At 38.6% G+C, this 25,102-nt stretch overlaps 1 protein-coding gene across 1 annotated transcript in view; it reads right to left on the minus strand.

The window, feature by feature from the left end:
* Nucleotides 1-7,264: 7,264 nt before the first annotated feature.
* LOC104165536 (dedicator of cytokinesis protein 1-like) overlaps nucleotides 7,265-25,102 on the minus strand; it is a gene marked incomplete at its 3' end in the record, with an annotated part of 63,827 nt that continues 45,989 nt past the window's right edge. Inside the window, exons 25-27 of the mRNA XM_009705186.1 lie at nucleotides 21,039-21,147; nucleotides 8,934-9,004; nucleotides 7,265-7,371 (exon numbers count right to left, since the gene is read on the minus strand). Of these exons, the coding sequence (XP_009703488.1) occupies nucleotides 7,265-7,371; nucleotides 8,934-9,004; nucleotides 21,039-21,147 (287 nt within the window). The remainder of the gene's footprint in view (nucleotides 7,372-8,933; nucleotides 9,005-21,038; nucleotides 21,148-25,102) is intronic.

Raw genomic sequence — 25,102 nt, forward strand, 5'->3', positions numbered from 1 at the left:
TTTCACCAAATGCAGGGGAGAGAAAGAACCCTGATGGCCAGTTGCTAAGCACTCCAGCAAAGACGAACATGCCTTTGTATAGCCTGCGAGGTGAATCAATCTTTAATAACTTACAAAGGCCCCTAATTAGAGGTTTGAAAATGTTTCATGTCCCCGTTAAGCCCCACTAGCAGAGAACGGTCAAAGATCAATTTAATATCTGCAAGCATGCAGAAGGCGAAAATTGCAGCTTTGTCACCTTCGAGTTAGATTGTCTAGAGTATGCTCTAATCAATAGGGAAGGTATTCAAGTTGAATTTCTGAGAAAGGAAAAACTAATTGATTTGTCATACTACTTCATTTGGAATTACACAACCTATACAAAACACTAAGTTCCCTTGGGTAGACTTGACAACGCTCCTCAGTTACCACCTTACAGGCTCTCTGCCTTCCTCAACATCAACTCGTGAACATCTGCTGTTTGGTTTGTAGCTGTTGCACATTATAAACATGGGAGGATAAAACAAAGTGTCAAGCAAGGTGTGCTGGGTACTTGATGAAAAGATCCAAACCCTTCCCAGGTTTTTAAAAACAAGCAAGCCCGCCCATAAACCAGCAACAACAACAAAAAAAAAAAAAAAAAAAAACCAAAAAAAACCATACCACACCAAACACCCACGCCCCAGAGAACTGTGCAAGCGCCAATGCCGTGAAATCTTTCTAAAGATTACTTGGCCCTCAAATTACCAGTGGAACTTTTGTGTTATGGAAGAAATACCGATATAAAGCTTACTTTGAAGTAGGCAAAAAGAAATAAATATTGCCAATGGGAAAGATGGAAGCTGTGCCTAAAATCAGAAGAGTACTTCATGATGCTCGGCATCTGGCAGGTAATAAAATCATATTTACATTCCGGATTATTTTTACATACTTCTCCTTTCTCTTGCAGTTGTTAAAGGCCTGCTTGCAGGGTATCAGAAAAACTTCCCTAGCCCTTCTGCCTCGGCTCTTGCTGGCCCTCCCTGATGAAGGGAGCGGGCTCGGGTGCTGCCCCCGGCACCGCAGCTCCTTCGCTCCAAAGCTGCTGCCAGTAAAGCCCATCCCGTAAACCAGTATCTTTGTCCCCTTGATTTCTAATCACACAAGAGATCCCAGCTTCGCTCTGAACTGAAGCAGGAATAGTTATTGAAACAATTGCATTGTTTTAAGGTTTTCCAGGTACCTCTATTAAAATACAAGAGCTAGAAGGCAACAAAATCCAAAGATGGAACCCCATCAATGCACACATACAAACACAAATACCTATACATATATATATATATAAAATCAAATCTAGTACTATGGTAACAAGTCTCTATATCTCTCTACAAGGAGGTAAGATTTTAAGTGCATCCTTTGCTATAAACTATTTTGAAAACCACTGGGTTGATCAAGTGTACCTTCGTTACTTAGAAGTACAGAAGAGGAAAGGTTAACCTTCATCAGCCTGCCTGTCACAAACACCTCCCAGCCCTGATTAATGGGCAACCTTGATAAATCTATAGTCTATAACATTAGTCTCCTGCTCAAAAGCCAGCTCTGAAGATAGCTCATGAGTATGATGCACAATGATTACAGACAACAGTAATTCGACATCTGTTCTCTCCTGCACAAGTCCAACCCACAATGATTAATGTCACTGGAAAGCGCAGTGAGAATAAAATATTAATCTTTATAAAAGGATGCTCAGGAGACATTATCAACTTATGAGCATCCAAGCAAAAACTTCAAATGAAACACTGACACAGGAACTATGCTGAAGCTAAATATATGCAATAAATTTTTGTCAATTTAAAAACATTTCATTTGGAGGGACACTGACTAATGCATTTCTTTATTTCATGGTTCATTTAGTTAATGCGGCCAAAAAAATAAAACCTATGCTTAGTAACCTCACTTCCACTACACAGCATGGAGACAAAGATTGTAATTTTAGTCATAATTAAACAATAAGAACTCTTATAAATGCTATATGCTGTCTACTAATATTTAATAGACTAACAATCTCCTGATGGAGAAATCACTAGATTTCCTAACTATTTAAGAATACAGCAGCTACACAGCTCACTTGGTAATTAGCTGGAAGTCATCTGTAAAACAAAGCAGCAGAGAATACAAACAACTCCACGGGACAAAACAAATCAGATAAATCACTGTTTACATAAAACCAAAATTTTGAAGTTTGCAAGGATAAGACACTTCATTTAACTACCAACCATAAGTACCTACACATGTAGAACTGAAACACACGCTACGTTATTATAAAACTGTTCCACACTGATTCATAAATTCATACTTATATTTGGACATACTCTTATGGAAGACTTTTACAACACAGAATCATTTCAGGTGCTAATCTAAAGAAATGTTTCCTTTGTTTTGGGGTCTGAAGTGGGGGGGTTTGGAGGGGAGAGGGACACGAAAGGAGGAAGAGGTGCAGGGTTGGTGTCAATCAAAACTTTGCTGCTTTACAGAGACAAAAAAGATTTCGTGTGCACCATAATGGATCGATGTAAATTATTGTGGTAGGGGTGATAAGTGTTACTTATTTATAGAAGCATTTACTTCTATATGGTCATATACGGTTATTTTTATATAATTATTACATATTCCTATTTAACATGTTTATAAAGATACATACATAAAACATTATGTATGCATGGCCTATGTAAGAACATACTGATATACTTACGTCCTCACTGAGCAAGGTGTACACCTATTTGTCTAAACTAGTACATTTAAGGCTCTATTCTAAAGTGTCAAAATCAAGTAACTTGCTGAATTAGGATATCAATAACTGACAATTTAAAACGCTTTACAAAAAGCTGCATCCCACTCAGCACAGATGGAACACTGGGGTGTTCAAAGACCCTACAGAAGCACTCAGCCCCTGTGCAAAGGACTTCAGCCCAATAATTTTCTTCTCTACAAAAATCAGGGAGTGGGACAGAGTCAAATGAACTCCTCCAAAGCACACACCACAAATCTGCCTGTTCACAACTATCCTTTGCCCTGCTGATATCATGACCTGGGCGATATACACACACAAAAATGAGATAAATCATCCATAGAAAGTATGGGAAAACATGGCAGTTGAGCTCTTGGAAAAAAAACTCCTAAAGGGCACACTCTTAGATCATCACCGTGATTTAGCCCTTGGAAATAGTTGTGCTACGCATTGTGGAGAACTTCTGCAGCAGCAATGATCAACTGATCTCTTCAATGACCCTCCAGGAGGCGTTTCCTCACAGAAGAAGGGGAACAAAGACTAAACCGATGTGTAACACAGGTCTACTGTGTGAACAGAAAAAGAGCAACTGAGTATCATCACGTCAGGGATTATTTTCCATGCTCGAGAAAAACAAGATGCAACCTTATGCTCTTCCAGAAAAAAAAAAAAATCACATTTATTTTGCCAAAGTCATAATAGATTATTGATACAAACGTGGAGGAGATAAAAGGCAGATCATCTCAGATGTGCAAAACAGGCCGCGAACTCAATGAATATAACCTCTGACAAGGGGCAGAAACAGCTGTCTTTATGTTAGCAGGGAATCAACAGGAAAATCTTTTCTTCTTAGTGATATTTGAGTATTTGTTGTTTCAAGGACAGAAACTAGAAGCGTGAAGACCTGATACAGATCTAGTCTATACAGAGAGAGGACTTCTACCTCTTCGCCTCTGTAAATAAGCACAAGCTTGGAAAAACATGCTCCTTGAAGTCACCTAGCCATTATTCTCCTATCAAATACATATATACAAATACACACACAAACGACTTAACATGGCATTGACTGACTACCTACATACTGATTTTTCTTTTTCCCTTTGGTACTGAGGCTCAATTATGAGCCACTGTTAGGACAAAAGCACCAAAACCTAAGGAATGTACAGGGTTTTCCTGCCAGGGCTGAAGGAAGCTTACTAAATGGTGGTCATGTTACTTACTTACATGTTGGTCAAAGAAGAAAAGGTACCTTGAATTTCAGAAGGAAACATATAAATGACACATAACATAACCAGAAAAGAAGTGAACAAATTTTAGAACTATATTTCACATCCTTTTTTAAAGTCATACAAACTACCACACCATAGTAGGTTCTCATCCGAGGTCCCGAACTCTTCAGATTTCATAAAGACCACTGAACCATCCATCACTCAACATCGGCACAATGCTTTAGCAAACCCTTTCACACACCCACCTCTCAAAATCCTTCAAGCTTCACAAATTCATATATTTTGAATTTTAATTCCTCTGAAGAAACAAATAAATTTTCCTTGACCTCTCAAAGGACAGAATTAGAGCATTTTTCTCCAACAGAAATACACTGATGAAATGCTGTTTGATTTTCTGTACATTTTATAGCTTTCCATCAATTCCACAATCCTGTACTGCATACTGCTTTTAGAAAAGAAAATCTCATTTCTGCAAAACGATACAGGATTAGTTGGATACTTATATGAAAGTATTGCCTATCCCTTAAAAATTACTGAACCAATGAGGAGAAGGAGAGGCAGTTGAACTACGTTTTAGTAATAAGAACTCAAAACTCACAGAGCAAGGGAAAAAGATATCTAAATTTAACAAAGGCTGCAGCTAGGGGTTTGATTTATTTTTAAGTGAATTTTAGTGTTTATGAAAGGTTCCCAGCACAACTGGTTCTCCAGACACAAGCTTTATAGAGAATTACCAGTGGCAAGAGAAGGTTTTAAGATAATACTCTGTTTATCGACACACACAAAAAAAATACATATAACCGTCCAGAAGGGAGGGCAGCGCAGAGGTGTGTACGTTAATAGAGCCCGTGGGAAGCGGCACGGCCACATCACTGCTGCACTGAACTCTGCCAGTCCTCCTGAGTGCCAGGCTCCATCTTCTCATGAAGCTACTTCACATGCAGCTTCAGAGCTGCAGCGGGGTGCAGTGAGTGTCCCAAGCAGCCTGGCTGTGCCACACACACCAAGCTGGGAAGCACTAGCAGCATACGTGCCTTCAGTCTCCGCTGCAATTCAACTGAAGCACATTAGATTTACAACATTCTGAACAGCCAGTGACATGAAAACCCCTGGTTAGGAGCCTCCTGATAAGATATGAAAGCCATTAAGTAGCACTGTTCTGTCAACAAAACTGGACTGAGTTCAGATTAATGACCCTGCTATCAAAATAGATTCATTTAAATTTCTCAGGAGCTCAGTAATGTTGGACATTTGCTACAACCCAAACAGCTGAGGTTGAGAGTTAGGTTTAAAAAACAAACCAGATATACCCAATTTCTCCTTCCACCTCTAAGAATGAAACTGGCTGAATAAGGGAAGTCAAGGATAAATACAGTAAATATATGATATGCCCCTACAGCCTTCCTTAGGAGTGCTTCTTATAGACATAATTTCTTGTTTTATCGGAGTTATCTCAATTTCCCCCTACTCAAGAGAGTCAAGTATAATACCTTGTATTACTGCCTTCTGCCCCAAAGACCTTGCAACCTAAAAGCAGCCAGGAGAAGGAAAAATTACTACATGGAGAGCGAGCTGAGTATGAACGAAGGAAAGAAGTAACACTGATCTACATATCTGAAAGAGCAAACATTAAAACGATCTCAGAGAGACTAGTACCATTTTACCCAAGCCCCAACACCAGCAATTCCATCTGCACTCCTCCTTATTACTCTTGCAAACCCTGCAATTCAGAATAAAATCATTCGATGTGGCTCATAAGGGCTGAATAATTTCAAAAGAAGATCGCAAAAGCAAAGCTCAAGCTGAGCTGCATTTGACTTGCGGGTGCAGTAAGCGGTGACACGGCTGGCAGACACTTTTTCAAACATTCTTTCTTACTTCATCACCATCTGCAACTGCAGGAAGTAAATGTACAACCTGTGTTACGCCTTGTTGCTCAAGTAGGACTGTAACTGTACTGAAGACTTCCTTATGGAAATGCTCTTCCTCTTTCTTAAAAGATTCAGACTCTCCAGGATCTCTGCCTTCCCATCTTAATTCTCATTAGCCTTTCCACCCTCTGCCACAAAGTTTAAGGTTTAAACTTGCATATAACTTGTGTCATGCAGACCCAATAATTTTTCAGGTACTTGTTATAAATCATAAACTTGGAAAATAGCCTTATTGCAAATTCAGTCTAAATAAAAAAATGTAAAAGCTCCTTCTTTGAACATCTTCATAACTACTTGTACAAAAACAGAAAGTAAACTTCAAGAGGAAAGCAGCTGAAAGAGCACAGTACTGAATTCCACAGTTGTCAGTACCAGATCCACACACCACCCCACCTTCTAGCAGTGCCGCTGAACTGCACCAGCTGCAAACGCACACAGTTTTGTGACATTAAGGAGCGTAACAGATTGCAGCATAGACTGTGTTGGCTTCATACTTGTTTGCTAACTGGAAGAAAATAAAAGTTACTAGATCCAGAAAAAGTTACATAGCTGTGGTTAGACATCACCTGATCTGGTATAAGACCTGCCAGTAGAAAGCCAATCCAAGAACATTTTTTAAACTGGAATCAGAAAAGTTTGTTTTATCACCACTTTGCATCATGTGGTACCAGCATTTTTGATCTGACAGAAGAATCCTTTCAAATTTCCTTTATCATTGAACCATTGCCTATTTGCTCCCTCATTAACTTCTTCTGACAGCACGTAAACACTTAGTTTAGGTTAGTTTAACCTGCACTCATCTAGAAAAAGAATAAAATGTTTCACCTCAAACGAAAGAATCTGTAAGAGAAGCGCTTGAACTTACCTTTCACTGGCCTACTAATGTAAAAGGAGAAAATAAGAAAGCATGCATGAACGGCACAGTCTAAAAGGTTTATACATTGTTTTACTTCAGCCAGGGGACAGCTTAAAGGGAGAGAATGACACTTCAGAAAGAAAGGACATCAAAACCACCATTTTCTCCACAGAACTTCACTCAGCACAAAAGTCGAATTAATAGTTTTTGATAAAATATATCCTAGTTAAAGTTATAACACATGCCAATAACACAGGATGCTTAGTGCCCTTTTAAATCAAAAAGTACAAGTTTTTGCTTTCACTTCTTTATTATCTATAACTTGCAATAAGTGTCAATTAGCATTTTCTTATTTATTTTAAATCTTCTTTTCCTCATAATGGAACAAATTTATTTGGTACAATCTCCATCATGTTCAGCAACGAGGACAAACCTTGCACTAGCAGAGGTCTGGAGACAACAAATAATGCGACAATTTAATGGTTGCAAAGGTCCTGCTTACCATGCTGTGTGAAGAGGTCACTGTGAACTATTTCTATCAAGCAGTACAGCTTCTGGATCGTGAGCCGGCTCACGGGAACATTTAGGATGAATTCAGTAAAGAGTTTGCTACGTACAAAGGGACAAGTAAACATATATTAATTTCTCTCCAAAATACGTCAAAAATATCCAATAGCACAGAACAAGATAAACAACTACACACTTTTGGACAAGCACACTCATTTTTTTCCAGGCATAAAAGACAGGGATTTCAGAGAAATGTGTACCGTCTTTAACATGTGTGCTTAGTCTTCTGTGTCTTTGCTTTTGCCCTCTCTCTTTTATCTCCGGTTTTTACGCTCTTTTCACATGTTTCACTTAAGGTTTTAGATTTCAAATTTCAGTTGTGCTATGGCCTCTTCACTTCAATCACCACACACCATTAATAGAATAATACATGACCATATAAACCAAAAATAAAAAAAAGCGGTAATTCATGTTACAAGCTTTCACCAACCAAAAAAAAACCCAAACCCAACCACAAAAAACAGAAACACACATTTGAGGATGATAAGGTACCATGACACTCATCAGCTGAGCTACCACATACTACAGACTTTTTAAAGACTTTTTAAAAATTTTGCATCGCTTCCTAAAATCTTCGCATTTTTTGTTTTTCCTATTAAGCCTTCAGTTCTAATTATTCAATCTCAATTTACATACTCTAAGTGACAGAAAAACTGTAGTGTTTGGGGTAAAAGAGGCCAAGTCCTGGTATTTTTCATTTGGTGTATTTTCCAAATACCTTTGCTATCACATATCAAAATGATGATTTAGTCCAGAAATTCTATAAAGATATTCTCCCTAGGCCCATAGGAAGCATAAGTGTACATGTAAAAAAATTTACAGTACAGGCAAGCAGAAGCTAAATGCCACGTTCCTCAGGCCATTGGAATGTTAGGTTAAGATTATACTTATCTATTTTATTTCTACTTTATATTTCTTTTCTTCATTTTGAGTCACCAGAACATAGAAATAAAAACAGAGAATATATAGAAATGTTTATGCAATCAGATTATGTAAAAAAATTTTTTTCAACTTCTAACGCCTTGTAATAGCACTGTGAAACAGAAACTCACTTTTTTAAGTTAAAAGTTCTCCTGAAATACTAGTTTTGATTTGGTTTATTGTTGTTTTGTTCTAAAACATCTTCCTATTACCCTTTCTATTTACTAACAACATTCCGGTGTTTATAAGCTACTGAAATGTTGATTCAGCAACAGCATTCACTAAGCAAAACCAGAGTTATCGTTTACATTAAATTTATACTTGAAAGAGTAAAGCATCAAGTGTACAGCTGAAGAGTTTTGATGTGAATTGCCTGATTGATAATTCTTACTCTCATTAGATGATTGACTCAAGAAGACTGCAAAGGTTGTCAAGGCATTTGTCAAACCTTGATGCCATACATGGTACTTTAAAAACAGGCTATTTGTGTACCCCTAAAAATACTTGCACGGACAAAAAAAAAAAGTAGTAAGTAATAAAATCAAAGTGATAAAACATCTCAGGTGATCATATTTCCTTGCCTCTGAATATATTTTATATATATGTGTGTTTATATATATGTATGTATGTAAAACAAAGATCTAGGCAAAGTTCACACTACACATTTCATTAACTGTACTCACCTAAGTTCTTTTGGATCAAACACCAATTTCACATCATTGACAATGGCTGGCAAGTATTTAAGTGCTGCCCCCTAAAGAAATAAAAACAACAAATAAACAAGACTGAAATTCATATGTCTTTAAAGGTGATGCAGACTGCAAGAAGAGAACCATACAAGAGTAGGTTGCTTTGCCTTAACTATTCTCTGCAGCTTCAGTTCAACCCCTGTGGCTTGCTCTTCGCATGTTCTTTTGGGGATAAGTTACCTAAACTGAAACTCAATGAAAATGAAACTTTTCGATTTAACAGATTTAAAAGAAGAAAGAGGCATAAAAGATTAGTAATCTGGGAAAACTGACAACTTACACCAAAATTAGAGATTTATAAGCTCCTTCCACGTGTTACAGAAACCTTTCGGTGTTACCGGTACACAACGTATAACTAAGTTCTGTTCCTCTAATCACTTTTTCCCCATCTTCTGTAGAGCTGGAGAACCATCTTCTCCTCATCACCATACTGTAGCTGTTTGCGTTTAATTTTCCCTCCACTACTTAAAAATGACATAAAAATGCACAATTGTCATTTTTCCCTGCAGTAAATCCTTGGTAGCCGCTAATGAAACTGCAGTTCTTTCTAATTCCTCTTGAACTTGCAGATGTCACTCCATTTCACAGTACATAATGAAAGGATTAAGAAGATACAAACAGATGTTTAATATTTTAACTATTCGCAGTAATTTTAACTAATTTTGTCTTTCCATTTCTTAGTAACAATTAGTATTTATTTATTTATTTCTAGAGCAAACATTCTCTCATAGGCATCAAGAGCAAAAATCCAGCAATTAAAAATTACTGCCCAGCAATTTAATGCAATCGTGCTAGAATAAACTTTGGGTTAGAAAATAGTATATGGACCTCTAGAAACACTTAGTCTGCACAAACAACTGTTTCAATCAGATAAAGTTGGGGGGTTTTTTCTTCATTTGTAAATGGATTTAAATGCCCTATTTCAAATAACAGATGAGAAATGTTCTGCCTAAGAAATGCTAAGGGAAGTACAAGTCTTTGGTTTTGATCTTAACCTTATTAGCTCATACACACGCACTATTTTTACTGAGGTTCCTCAAGTTCTTGCATCCACTGAGCACCAGACTAGAAAAAACCCACAGTAATTCAAATATAAACCACAACAGGCTGACTTATTTCACTTACCTTTACATTTTATTGAGACTATCAAATGGTTTGATTACAGGCGTATTTTTGCCTCAAAACAGGGAATGATTCATTCCCCATACTAGACATTTCTGTTTGTGGGTTTAGGGCTTAGCACTTGCAGTTTCCATCAACGAGAGCACCATGTGCTCCCTATCCTTCTCAATTAGAAGGAAGATGAGCCCTTACACTTTTCTTTTTTAATCAATTCTCTTCTAATCTGAAGACCATGACATGGCAAGTGATTATACGACACAACTCCATGGTCAGAGGAATTCAAGAGACAGAAAAAACTCTATTTAGCAGTAGTTGTTAACAGCAAGAAGAGCCACAGGGAAAAGGACTTGAGGAGTATTGCCTCGTAGGTACATACAAAACCACTTGTCTATTTTCAAACAATTACACTTTTCTGCCACAACCCTAGTAATTTTAAATCAAGTTCCATCGTTCTTGAATGTAAGAGGTCAATTGTTTGATTACGGTCACAAGGATAACTTCAAGCAGTCAGCGTGGGAAGTCTGCCAACGCTTGCTGACCACTTTTAAAAGAGAAAAAACCCAACATGGCAATAGGTTAGATGCAAATTTCAGAGTGTTCCAGTTTTTATTCATAGTCCGTTTAAACCATCAAGCTTGATCATCAAACATTTCCACGTATGCTTAAAGGACTACTTACATGCTCAGAAATCAAGCTCATAACTGTAATTATGCAAATAGTCCCATTATGTACACGCTTATGTGTTTTGATAGATGAGGACTCTAATGACCAGTTATAAACCGCAGCCATCGCTGTGTTTTTATTTGCTTATCATTCAAATGCATGTAGCAATAAATGTTTAGTAACACATACTAAAAAAGGGCTTGCGTTTTACATCTTGAATTAAAATTTCACACTGTGCTGGCACAATCATTAAAATTAACACTTTAATAGCTTAAATGAAGTACTATCAGGTGAAACTATTTACAGCATCAATTTAAAGCCTGTAGTTACAACAATTATCAGCAACTTAGGTTCTAATTGGTTTGTCCATAAAGTAAAGTTTAATATCTTAAAATTTAAAGACAATTGTGGGCGTATCTTTCCCAATTTCCAATCTCAATGCACTCAATTATATGGCAGAGAGTATGATCAGACAAGTAGGCTCTGCAGTCCCATGATTAAATCTGTGTCTGTGTAACCCAAAGGTCTACTAAAATAACTTTTTGTTGATATTAACTCTCGTAAAAGAGCAGCTCTCACTGTAGATTTTACTCTGTTAGAAGCTGCAGCTGAAAGTAGATCTTTTGTTAGCAGTAGCACAATTGCAGTGATGGTTATTCCCAGGATACTGGAATACGTAAGTGAGGAATATTAAATTCAACAGATAAAAAAACCTTTTCATATAACACCAGGAAAAAACAAATAAGCAATCTGATTTGGCTTTTTTCCATTGAAACAAATTAAATTAGATTACTTTTCACATTCGATCAGTACTGGACAAAGGTTCAAATTCCTCATTTCTGCAAGAATTACACGGCAAACTAAATCAAAATCTTAATTTCATAGTTACACAGTGATGCCTAAGACACTTGAAAATTCAAAACAGCATTAGAGAAAACACAATAATGAAGAACCTTAATTCTTTGATTTTTATTCAAACAAGTTTTTGCAATAATTGCCACGTGATCATATTAGATACACAAAGCTGGAAATATCAGTCTCACATACTTAGTCAATAATTATACACAGTTTCAAGCTGGGCTGCAATTGCCACATGATCATATTAGATACACACACAAAGCTGGAAATATCAGTCTCACATACTTAGTCAATAATTATACACAGTTTCAAGCTGGGCTGCAACAAAAATTTTACCGCCCAAAGGGTCTTCTCTCTTTGTGGAAAAAAAAGTGACAAATTATTACGACCCTTATCAAGTTACAGAATCATCCATTTTAAGTACTACAAAGGACACAAACCAGCAGAGGGAAAGAATAAAAAAGGAGAGAAAGCAAAAACAAGACAGTGCATCGTATGAATAATGGATATGTTTTTCCTGTTACTGAGTTAAACTTCCTTGTACCCTCAATGTTATGTTGACTGTCAGTGTATTATTGGCCTTTTTTTTTTTTTTCTCGGATGTGATTCACATGCGAGTCAAGGATCGGCATGACGCCATCAACGGCGTGTCAGCCTGCGAGCTAACTCCAAGTACCTTTCAATATTATGTCTCACGTCTTACTTTGCCCTCTCCCCACCACAGACAAGCATATACACAGCTGTGCACTTACACAAATGTGTTAATTCTCCCTTTATGAATATCGTATCTATGCTTAAAAAGTATTATACCACAGTCAAAGAAGACGCATATGAAAAGAACCATTAACCGACACTTACTCCATGAACCAGCTCTGCCAATACAACCTATTGAACTTGCTCAGTCGATGAGTGTAGTGCTTCAAGGATACCCTTCTAAACTATAAAAAAGGCAATTAAGTATGCCAAGAAATAAAACTCACTAAGTGAAAATAATAAGGTCCAGAAAAGTCAAAGCTTTGCCTTAAACAGAATAAATTAAGCAATAATTGATGGTCACAGTTCTCTGCACAGCCAATACAGAGGACGAAATTCCTAGGTTTTATCATTCCACAGAATAATTGCAACTTATTCCTTGAATCACCACAACCACCCCTCTATCTAGAGCAGTCATCCTTTGCAACCTTTAAGATAAATTCATTGATGCGCTTATAATGACTTAACGGCTAATTGTATTTTTCTAAACTTCTTCAGAGCTAGCAGCTAAGTAACACAGGGTTTTGGTTTTTTTCCCCCCATGTTAAAGAAACAAGCTCAGTGACGGTCTGTGTCAAAAGATTAGTTTGGGGCAGGGGGGGAACCTTCAAACATAGTAAGAAGGCCAGAATAAAGAAGACCAAGTGCAACGGAGGCGTTATTTCTAACGGTGGTCCCTCTGAACATCAGTGAAGGGTTCACTGCAGTGCCCATGCTGCCACAGCTCTTTTTTTTGCCTGATGGTTCATTTCCAGACAGGTTTAATGAGGCAAGAATGAGTAAGGAATGGGATCTACCAAGAGAAAAACTAGCACATTCCTCAGACCTAAAGGTTCAAGGAGTTTCTATGACTAAAAACTCACCCTAAGCCAGCAATTTATAAAACACTGTCAGCAAAAAAAAGTCCCTTTATTCTGAAAGGAACTCTTTCTGCAACTTTTTGGAGGGGAAAAAAACTTCAAACCCCAAAAAAACCTGTTAGAGCACTTCAACATTTGCATATAAAAACTGTGTAAAAATCAGAGTAAGTTTCATTTCTTTTTTGGAACAACAAAAAGAATCCTAAAAACCCCAACTGCTAAAACTAGCTGGAGGAGCTGCCTTACAGAAAAGTTCCCGAGTTTTTCATTGCTTCGCGAAGATGGGCAGATAGCAGCACTCCTGCCAGAAAGAGACGGGAGGACAGATACACATCATTTCTTCACGTCATTAGGCAAATGTAAGCACCTCGACCTTGAAGTTTTGGGACTCCCACCAGGCCCCAGGCAACCTGAATCCCTCTTCACTCCTAACAGTTTCCTCTAGGACACGGTGTAAGCCTGTCCTCCGACCCCAGCTCCCTTCAAGCCCTGCCTAGTTTTAAGTTGGGGAAAGACAAAAGACAGACTAGTACTTCTCCATGGAGTCTGCTTCTGCAAACCTTTCAGTTGGCTGGAGATGGCTTCACTTGTGAAGAGCAGCATTACCTTCAGCATTCGGTCACCAGTGCTCAAAGTCACTTATTAGCCCACCTTTTGAAAAGCCACATGGATTATCATTTCAAACACTGACAATCCAACATAATCGCAAGCCACAAAGAACATACCTACACAGAAGTGCATATGCTCAGAAACAGGTTTAAGAAGCACTACAAGGTTGGCATTATTACAGCATATTTCATATGCCATTTGGAGATGTATCTTAAATACGTTCTGTCTCAAAGCCAGAAAGTCACGCTGCAGTCTGTGTGTTCAGCAAGCCCTGTTTCTCAGCATCTCCATTACTTTGTCACATCTGGTAGCTGTTAGTACATCTGAAAGCTTGTCGAATAAAAGTCCACTCTCTAACACAAAAGTTTTATTTTACCACACACTTGAACTAACACCCTGACGTTTTAACACAAAGCTACACTAAAAGGGGACCAAAAATAAGACACTATATTGCGCCATAGCATCCTTCTACCACTTGGCAGAAGACAAACTGTCTTCACAAACACTTCTTTATCATATGAAAGCACACTCAAATAAGATAGGGTAGCCTTGCTAAGCAGCTTAAAATCACTTCTGATATAATTTTGGATAACAGATACAAACAATGGGAGTTTTACTTATTTACTTTTGTTTCTTACACAGTTGAGAATATTGAGCAATCTCTTCATTAATACAAAACAGAAATTACTACTGTGATAATAACAACGGTCACTGGTAAATGAAAACAAAGCAGTACAGAGCACAGCAAAGCAGTCTTGCAACAACAGTCTTGCAAACCCATTCTTGGGTTTATACTGACAAGGCATGTCAAAAACCAGTAACAAAAGCTTTTTTACAGTAGCCATTTAAGAAAACTGCAATGCTAACTTAAAGTTGTCATTAAATCGAATGACATTTGCAAAGTATTAAACAAAATGCATTCTGAATAGTACACTACAGATTTTGACTAGGATTTATGTTCATCTCTTTCTACTACATAAAAGCAAAAATACTTCATTTAAAAATGTCATTTTCTAAAGTCATTCATTTCAAACAGCACGCCTAGTCTCAAAATTAAGCATAACATCTCTTTGCCAAATACAGTATATTCTTATGATCGCTTTTGTTTGATGAAGCAATAAATTTGTTTTACCTGACTCAATTTGTGCATGATTTTAATGTTAATTTGCATCTTTTGTGTCATTCAACACAAAGCACCTACCTTCTGCACAAGCATTATCCCAGATGCCATTCTATTAAACTCATCAACCCAGCCAAATTACGGCCAGTCAGCAGCTGGATGAAACAATTTCCAGGAACGCCTAAACACTACTTTTGAATTGCTCCAGTCTACAGCAGTCATTTGTTCCAAATCACAACTGAACCAGTGCCTCTGGCACAAAATTTGGTGTAAAATAGCACAAAGTATGACCATTAGTAAAGTGGCATTGCGCTCTTCTAGAGATTACTGTCTTTGTTGCCAGTGTAACAACAGACTTTCCCATAGAGGTTCTAAGAGACACGGAAACCTCAGTCCATGGTTGCACTTTGTTACTCAACTAATTTTAAATGATAGTTAGAAAATATTCAACCTGTTGGAAAAGCCCTGCAGACCAATACAGTCTCTTTCATTTTCTTCCTAGGTACCCCAACAGCTTGTAATGTATTTCCCTATCTTCATTTAAATACTTTTCCATGGCTTTAGCAATAAATGCTTAATATTAGAGTAAGAAAAAGTACAGTATGGATACCGAGAAACATGCACCATGCTAAAAGTGGCAAGGATTATTAAAAAACCACACATACACAAGAGAATTCGCATTAGTGAAATGGTATCATCTTCCGCCCCAGTTCTCTGCAGTCCCATTACAGGATAATTTTATATACACACCTACTTTATCAAGATCATTTAAAGCTCAGAGAACTAACTCGGCTACCAGCCTATCTTTTTTCAGTCATCCTGAACAGCAGTACAAAGTCACGCAGAACAGCAAACATTAGAGCAAACTGCAAGAGCCCTGCTGAGAATAGTTCAGCTCCCTCATACAAACACAGCCGAAATCAGACAGTCCTCATAAATTCGATGCAGCTGGCTCAACTACCCTTGTTTCAAAGAGATGCAAGAATAAATTACTAGGAAACATTTGCATTTTTATCTAAACTTGAAACGTCATGCTAGGCTTCAGCTGAGCTCATGCTTAAATGGTAAAAGGTTAAGGAAATAATTATCATGCATCAATTAGCAGAAAATAGGAATAAAACCAGGAAAGCTCACTATACTTGTAACCATTAAAAATATGTGCATGTACCAAATGCTGTACATGTTATTTAATGAAGTAATTCTTAAAATCAAACTAATACTTGAAAAATAAAGTTTAATCTCTCTACTTCTCAAACTATTACTGCAGCCCACTACCATTTGTCATGCAAGAAAAATCTTTGTTAGCAAGAGGACAACCAAAACATCTGTCAGCTCAAATCACTGTTTGAATTTCCCTCTCCACTTTGGACAACTGCACACCTTAAAAAAAAAAAAAAAAATCAAGTGTAAAAGGCGGCCTCTGAATGTCTGCCTCTGCTGCACCCAACACTGACACACCAAAAAAAAAACCAACACCAACCCCTAGCAATTAAATTTAGTTAACTACCTATAAAAAACAGACTCTGCATTGTTTTGAACACTGTAATTCATACCACACCAGCTTCTCAAATTCAAAACCTATAGGATTGACTATTGCTGCCTTTATAGCCTAGGCCTAGGCAGAAAGTGGTTTTTATTCATTCTTATACCCTAATGTTTTGATTGCAACATATTTCAGTCCACTATAAATGCTAGTAAAGTCCTGGTCAAACCGTGTTCCAAGAACATATAGATTTTTAACTATTTATTGTAAAAATACGTAGCCAAAGCACTGCAACTCAAATTTTGTAATAATGTTTTTAAATCGTTATTATTTTGCAACACCAATAGCTCACAAAAGGAAACACACCTTTACACTCTGAAAAAAATACAGTTTTTTCCAGACATATGCAAAGCCAGCCCCTACAATTACGGAGCCGAAGGCGGAGGTGACCAGCTCCTCAGCCATCAAGTGCCCATTAACGGGACCGACACAGCGGGCAGCAGAGCGGAGCCAGGACCAGGGTCACCTTCTGAGCCCCCTCCTCTGACCGACCCCCCATGGATGGACAGCTGACGCAGACACCCTTCTCCCTAATTCCAGGCCAACTCCAGGCTTCTTGGAGGATCCTGTGCAAAAGATCAGGTCATTGCCCTTCCCAGCCATGAGACTGGGAGTCAGAGCATCCTCGGTAATGCAAAGCATGATTTTGGTGCAGTAGAGGATTTTGCAGATATACAAGGGCTTTTGCTTTTTTCTTTGTTGTTTGTTTTTTTTTTTTTGGTTTTAAGTCATGAGGAAAATTTAATCAGTGCTGCATACAGTTATACCTACTTGCAGCCTGCAAAACTTTTTAAGTACTACTTTTAATATGTCCTCTACAGAAAATACTCTTGATTTTGTTTCCTTAAAGGCTGGAACTGAAGTCAGGTTTGCAAAGCAGCCGCACATACAAATTCTCCCCTACACTAAGAAATTCTGAATAGCCATAATCCTAAAAGCAGTACAAATTCAAAGTCTCTTTTTGTGCTCTACAATCTTAAAATCCTTGTACAATTCATACAGTTTTCTTTTGAGGAAACTTTTTTTTTTTAAATGTACCCAAAGCCTTGAAAAATGCAACTTAAAAAAAGGGGCAATTTAAATGCAAAATATTAGGTGACTGAAAACCTGAGCTACAGTCAGAAACAGCTCATCAGCTTCCACAAGGACATAAATATTTGAATAGATAAAGAGTAATTCTTGGTAAGAACATAAGACTGCAGTCATTCATTCTCCCCTGCACAGTGTCAGCTTGAAGGCTGCTCTCTTAACAGATAGGCTGGGGGAAAAAAAAAAAAAAAAAAATCAGTATAACCAGTCCAAAGAGAAAAGTTGCGAACATTTCAGAAAAACCTTCCAGTGGCAGTTCTGCTTCATGTTGATAAACCATCAAGACAGATTACAACTTTTGCAAGGAGAAATAGAAATATTCAAATGTATGAATTAAGCATCTGTCTCTTTTAATGTGAAGCACCTTAATTTTCTATGTAGGTCTTTTCAACTTCTTATCTCTCCAAACAGACTTATTTTGTATACACTTATTTAGTTTCCCCAATATATATTTAAAAACAGTAAAAAAAGCCTGAAACTGTTACAGCTAGATCTTCTGATCTGAACCGCACAACACATGGACCTACCAACTTACCTACTTATCTTCATTAGTTTTCTACAAAACTTCAACAGAGTATCCAAGAGCAGGAGAAACGTTCACTGTGTCACCCTAACAGTTTGTATAGCCCAGCACTTGGGTCTCCAACAGCGGCCCCAGGAGATGTCATTTAGAGCTTCTGTGGTCCATTCCCCTCGGGGCTCCCCCAGCACCCTTTAAAGGCCGCATCTCCACCCATCCTTTCAGAACATCTATGGACCTCTGGACTGTAAACCTGCCCAACCTCCTTCTGGGTCTGCCACCATAACCCCCTGTGACAGTAAGCTTCAGAAATGAAAAATTTTTCTGTTATTTGTTTTGAATGAACCTCCTACTGATGGCAGTGAGTGTACTCCGTTTCTTGTCCTGTAGGATTTGGTGCACAAGAGTTTCACAGACCGCTCACTCACCAGGAAGATGCACCATTCCCAGTCCGTGTCCTCCGTACCCCTTTAACTGTTTCCTGAGGTACAGAGACCAAAACAGCACCTGGCATGCAAGATGTGGATGCACCAAGGCTATCTAACAAAAACATGACAGCCCTGCCATGTTCTCATTATCCTTCTGGCTGACACTCAACATCCTGTTGCTTCTTCACCTGCGACTGCGCATGAAATCGATGACCCCAGAGAGCTGTCAGTTATGACATCAAGGTGTCTTGCCCAAACTGCAACTGCCAGCTTCAAGTAGAGCACCATACAGGGATTAATTCACTCTTCTTGAGATGCACTGCCTTACATTTGTCTACCTTGCAGCTCACATTTTAGCTCCCTCAGTTTTGTCAGGTCCTTCTGATGTTCCTCACCACGAGTGTGGTACTTAACTACCAACTCCAGACCACTGATAAAGATGCTGAGTGACGCCTGTAATGTCATGTCCACTTTATGTGGTTACTGACACCCTCCCAGGACTCTACAGCTTTGTCAGGCAAGATTCGCAGAAGTCATATTCACTCTTTCTCAAACAAAACCCCCACATTTATCCACCTATTCAATAATTTTATTCTTTGTAATAGAACCACACATTTCTGGTTACTGAAAAAACTGTAGTAATTCAGTGGATATTTGAACATAATAAAAGCAATTTCACAAGCTGCAAAGAGCCAATACTAACAATTATGTGTTCTAAGAGCTAAGTAATTAGAGTCCAAAGGAGATGAAAGCAATGAATAATGAACGAAAGGTTGTCAAGGCTTCTGAAAGGCATCCACAAGCACACTTCTCGGACAACCCCACATCGGTTCATCTGTCAATGCTTCATCCACCAGTGCACTTCACGAAGCCAAATGCAGACAGGAGATGTGCTCCACCCAAGTTTGCAGAGATCTGAATGTGAAACAGTATACAGACTAGGACAGACACTGCTCTAGTGGGACCTCTCTAGCCTTTGCTAGGAAGTTTGTCTTCTTTTCCTGCATCTCAGGTGAAGACAACCAAATCTGGTTTTTAGAGTTTGGGTTGTTTTTTTTTTCCCCAAGGTCTATACTGCTGAAAAAGAAAAAGCTCATGTTCATCTGCCTTCCTGAAGTAGGCCTCACAAACGAGTCTCAGGAAAATAAATCTTACATTCAATCCTCGTAATCTGAAAACATTCTATTTGTAAAACACCAGATAGCACACTCTGAGTCACTGACTCAAACTTACCAATTTCCATTCAGGATAGATGCTGTGTCAATGGAATGAAAATACAGCTTTCTTGAAACATGTAATATCCCTATTTTGTTATCAGATGATACAATCTCAGTCTCTCTGCCCAAAATATTCGAACTCAGCAGCTTTATCCCCACTATCTATTTTTGCCGTGTGCTCAGCATGGTATTACTAGCCTAAGGCCCACAAGCACTCAGCTACAAAGGACCGGTGTCTTTGACTTAGGTGTTTTCCTGCTGTACTCTTCCCAGTTCGCTTCAAGAGGAACCTCTTGCACTGGCACAGTACTTTGCCACTGTCTGTCTTTGCTTCCCAGCTGCTATAAAAAATTCTTCTAATACACGACTAGTGCACATCTGAGCAGGAGGAGTCATGCTGTCAAACTGTCCCCAAATTCAACCCCATTTCTTAGCCCCTTTCTGAACATCAGCTTTCAACTGACTCCACATGGCTAGGTCAAGAGTTACGTCCTTTTACAAATTCTATTTGGAATCACAAGGAGAACTTCAAGGCGTAGCTTATCAAACGTGTGTTTATGACAAGTCTCTGTACTTTTCCACAGTGAAAGACATTCACTAACAGAACATGAGACCAGTATTGGCAAAATGACCTCAGACTCCTCTGGATACAAAAATCTACTAGTCCTATAATTCAATGCTTCTGCTCTGTGATATCAATACCCATGTTCATTTGAAGTCAGAGACCACATTCCCAATTCCATGAGCCAGCCAATGACCCCAAAAGTAGCTACCATTTTAAAGGGACAAAAGAAGAGGGGTGTGGGGTGGAGTCTGCAGTCTGACTCACTATTGATTTTCCATTAAAAACATGTAATAGGGCTTAAGATACTACACTGAAATTCCTGACCAGCCTGGGATATCAATACGTGCATAAGAATACAAGATTCTACATTGTCATCAGTATCTTCAAGACAATGCCTTAAAAATACCTAAAAGTTAAGGTTACACAAGTTAAATAAGCTAAACACCATTTAACCCCTAACTAAGTTCTCTTTCAAAAACAGAAGTGAGGCATTCGAAGCAATTCAAGTAAACTTGCTTGTTTGAAGCACATTCTTTATATAGTCACAAACCCTTCATTAGAAGCACGAAGTATGACACGTTTGAGGTAAAATACGCTTTTGGGGACAAACACAAGCATACACTTCATCAACCACCTAACTGCGGTTTATGATGCAGAAGTAAAGCCAAGATAGACACCTGTAAAGTACATACCTTCACTATGACAGTTTGATCAGAGATGCTGCTCATCATCTCATTGATGGACTTAAAGAGCTGCAGCAGAGACTCCCTGAAGTCTGCTTCTCCTTTGTTTTCATAAAGTCTGAAAAATAATCAGGTTTCATAAGCACGATCCAACTAAAATGGAAACACATTTTAAAAAAATGTATTCAAATGACAGATGATAAATTGTTGCATTACTTTTTTTTTTTTTAAGTTCAAGAATTTCTACAAGTTTCTTCACTAAACCAAGAGTTTTGTTTCCCAAAAAACTAAAGACAAGGCAGACTGACCAGGCTGGGTGGGCAGGAACAACAGATTTTTTTATTCTAAAGCTTCCTATGTAAAATACCACATTCAGATTTGTTGTTTAGGCTTTCAAGTCACGGTGAATCCCTCAGCAGTGACCCAATTCCACGTGCCCAGGCAGCAGCGGGACAGAGTCTCTCCACCCTGCACAAGAGCTAGCAGATGTCTGGGAGGACCAATGCCAAGCAGCTCTCTGATGAGGAAGCCAGAAAGCATCCAGACAACTTGCCAGCAATCATTAAAATCTACCAGTGGCCTAAGGTGAGTGACCTTAAATTGTGTGAAAGAAGGAAAAAGCTTATCGCTATTTGCTAGGAAAAAAAAAAAAAAACACAACTTTTTTTTCCCATAGGAAGGGAGTGCTAAAGTTAAAATGCATTTCACCTCTCATTTCTGGCTCACTAACACTAAACTAGCTAAGGCTCAGTCTCCCATACAGTCAGTACAGCTGCTGCAGAAGAACAACTAATCCACAGCTCAAGTTTGCAAGGCAGGTCCCTGTGCCTTCAGGCAGGATTTTTCAGAGCTGATCTGCCCACAGGGACCCCTCTCCTCTCTCCCTCTCTCTCTGTCACACGCTTTCGGGTGGGGAGGGACACAAAAACTGCCCTGAGATGCCTGAACACCACCAAAGGCAAAAAATATACAGCCAAGCTGAAGGACATGGTCCACTGGTTCAATACAGCACAGGAATGAATGCTCCTGAAACTCCCTTGAATATTTTCAATGCAGAATGATCTCTGCTTCAGGTGTAGGTTGAGATAATTCTCACTACGAAATGGCAAGGGAGGGGGAGATGACCGCTAGCTCCACAGAAATCCTTTCACATGTTTTCTCCCCCCTTTGGTAGTAGGTATGACTCACTTTTATAAAGGCTGTTGCAAATGCAAATACACTTCTTGAATCTCTCCTATACAGATTTAACATGACCCCAAAAAAATCCCCAAAAGTATCAGTGCTTAAAAGAAGCCCAGCAGAATCTGGCATCCAGGTCAAATCTAAACAAAGGTGTTCATAAACATCAGATGGGACTTCTTCCCTGACTAAAACCCCATGCTTACCCGGTTGGCTTTGATTGCCTCCAAGAGCCTTACCCAACTCCTCGGTTCCACTAGCTCTGTCCCTGAGCCCACCTAAACATTTTGCACAAAGACCCATTACGGCAGCTCCCAGCAAGAGTTCAATTCCCCTCTATTTTCCTCCATTTTCCTCTGGAGTTAAACCCAGTAAGAAGGTCTTGAATGTGGTCTGCAGCTCATAAAGGGCACCTCACCCAGGAATTTTATAGGTGCAGTCATAGTATGATTTCTTCAAGTTCAAAGATATCATGATGGACCACCTACTACAGAAGGAAAGGGGCTTATCTTAAGATAAACATGGAGTTCAGAATGTTCTTGCTGCTTTACACTGAAACTAATGTGTATCATTTTTAATGCTGTGTTCATAAACCTTTGGGAGCCGCAGACATTAAAAAAAGCTATTTAACCAGTACACAGGGGAAATGAATGCTGCAGAAAAAATATTGAATTGTGTTATTTTGCTGTGCAAACTTCTATTCGCCTTTTAGGTTAAAACTGGGGGTTATGAAGGACAAATTACTTGTTAACTCCCAATTTCAATAATGGATTTCAGTGTCCCCCTGAACAGATTAGAGAGGTGAAACTAATACCAATGTAAAGAGAAACTAAACTTGACAGTCCAATAAATCAAACTGCTTCAGACAAAAAGCTTTGTGTTTCAAAAAGGAAATTGTAATAAAAATAAACAAGTTAGTCACAAATGTGTTTTTACTGTCAGTTATTAACATATATTTATTTAATACACCTGATAATGCACAAAAAACACTGCAGCTACAAGAAAACCAGGATTACACCAAGTTGACCCTTCCAGCACTACCTTCAAAATTTTAAGACTGCTGTAAATGCAACATAACCACTGGGATCATTACTGAGTAAAACAAATAAAGACAATGCTAAAGTTCTTAGAATATTTTGCCTTTATAAACCTTGATATATTGAACAAATAGATTTGCCAGCAGGTTTTAACTAGATGAACTAGGCTTCTACGTATTTATCCAGAACTGAAGCTTTCCTGCAACCGCATTACTAAAATGATCCATATATTCAGTCCACTACTGTATTACTGAAGTTAAAAATATGTAATATTTTTTAATAAGATTCTGCTTGCTCATTGCAATTTCTCAGTAAAACACTAATGATATTTCAGAACACTGCTACACTTCTGCATTATAATCACTTCAAATCACACACCTCAGGCAGGATTTAAGTCTTACAGCAGAACAAATCATGGTGTCACTCAGCATTCAGTAGCTCTACTGATTAATCCCTTGTCATTGTGAGTTGTGTCTTCCCAACGCTAAAGAACTGTGAATTAGTGCTTAGCACGAGGAAATCCAATGGCCAAAACTAGAGGGTCATATTGTCTGTAAATCTAGTCTGCAGCAAGAGATAATTATTTTTTTCAGTTTTAAAATGATTTGTAGAACCTGCAACAGTGTAAGTGACATTCAGTATTTTATGAATCTCGCAGCAAGACTCCTACAGAAATAAATTGCAATCTCTAAATTAGAGAAAGGTTGGTGGAGTTGGTAACTTCAGAGCTCTACAGAAATCCCTTGTAATAAGGTTGTTAGCATCACTAACAAGTAGTAAAAGGATTGAACCTAAGTGAAGACAAATACATCAACTTGTTTTGTAACTTTTTTAATATTTCGTATATAAAACCCAGTACTCACTTCCAAATTAACTTAGAATAATTATTTATGCTTGACTTTATGGATGGATGCCCACTGCAGACAGCACCAGTGAATCTCTGCAGTTCACCATGCAGGAGGTCAAGTGGTGAGCAGAAAACAGCCCCCCAGCAAGACTCTGCCACGCCGGCAGGCATGGAAAGGGCTTTTATAGAAACTCAAATGATTCTCCTCTCGAAAATACCGTCACTCTTGAGGACAGGATTTCTGCAGCCCTTCTTTGTTTCCACTTTTCTGTCTCACTCTGCTGAAACCTACTAAGAGCGCAGGGCCCTACAAACAGCAACCAACCACCAACAGCTTCTTTAGGCTCTGACAGGTGGGGGGCCTGGGGGGCTCCAAGCTCTTGGGGGTTTAACTCCAACAATACTTGTGGTTTTCTTTTATGCGGCAGTGTGTCAAAAAAAGTGTGTCAAAAAAAAGTGCTCCTTTTCCCCTCTCGTTGCCCATCTAGTCTGACTCTCTTGCCTCCCCATGTCTGGCCTACGAATAAAGCCCTCTGCAAACCACAGCTTCTCCCTGAGCCCTGCAAGCACCACGCAAGGACAAACATCACATCTCCCATCCAGAAAAGCTCTCCCTTTGCTTTACTGCAAAATTTTCAATACCTTAGTCTTCCCAGAGTTTTGCAGCCATCTGAGGAAAGTCGCTAGGAAAGCCCAGGCCTGGATGAGGGACAGGGCAGTACAGCTACTTGGTACCTTCAACATTTCAGTCGCAGTACCAGTTAGTTATTAACAAAAGTTTCCCAAATAGCGGCAGGCTTGATTTGTTCAGAGACCTAAACTATAGAGAGCTGAAACACATCACAATTTTAGCAGTGCACCACTACTTAAAATATACATCTCTGTTAAGGAAATCTGGCTTGCTCCTAGGGAACAGCTGTCTCTTGAAATAAGTTCGAACAACTTCAGATGTTTCTAAAACAGTGCAATATTGAGCAACTTTAAGTTGTGGTGTTAAAAAATGTTGACAC

The sequence above is a fragment of the Cariama cristata genome, unplaced genomic scaffold, assembly GCF_000690535.1.
Source record: "Cariama cristata isolate BGI_N322 unplaced genomic scaffold, ASM69053v1 scaffold12158, whole genome shotgun sequence".
In the NCBI taxonomy this organism is placed as follows: domain Eukaryota; kingdom Metazoa; phylum Chordata; class Aves; order Cariamiformes; family Cariamidae; genus Cariama; species Cariama cristata.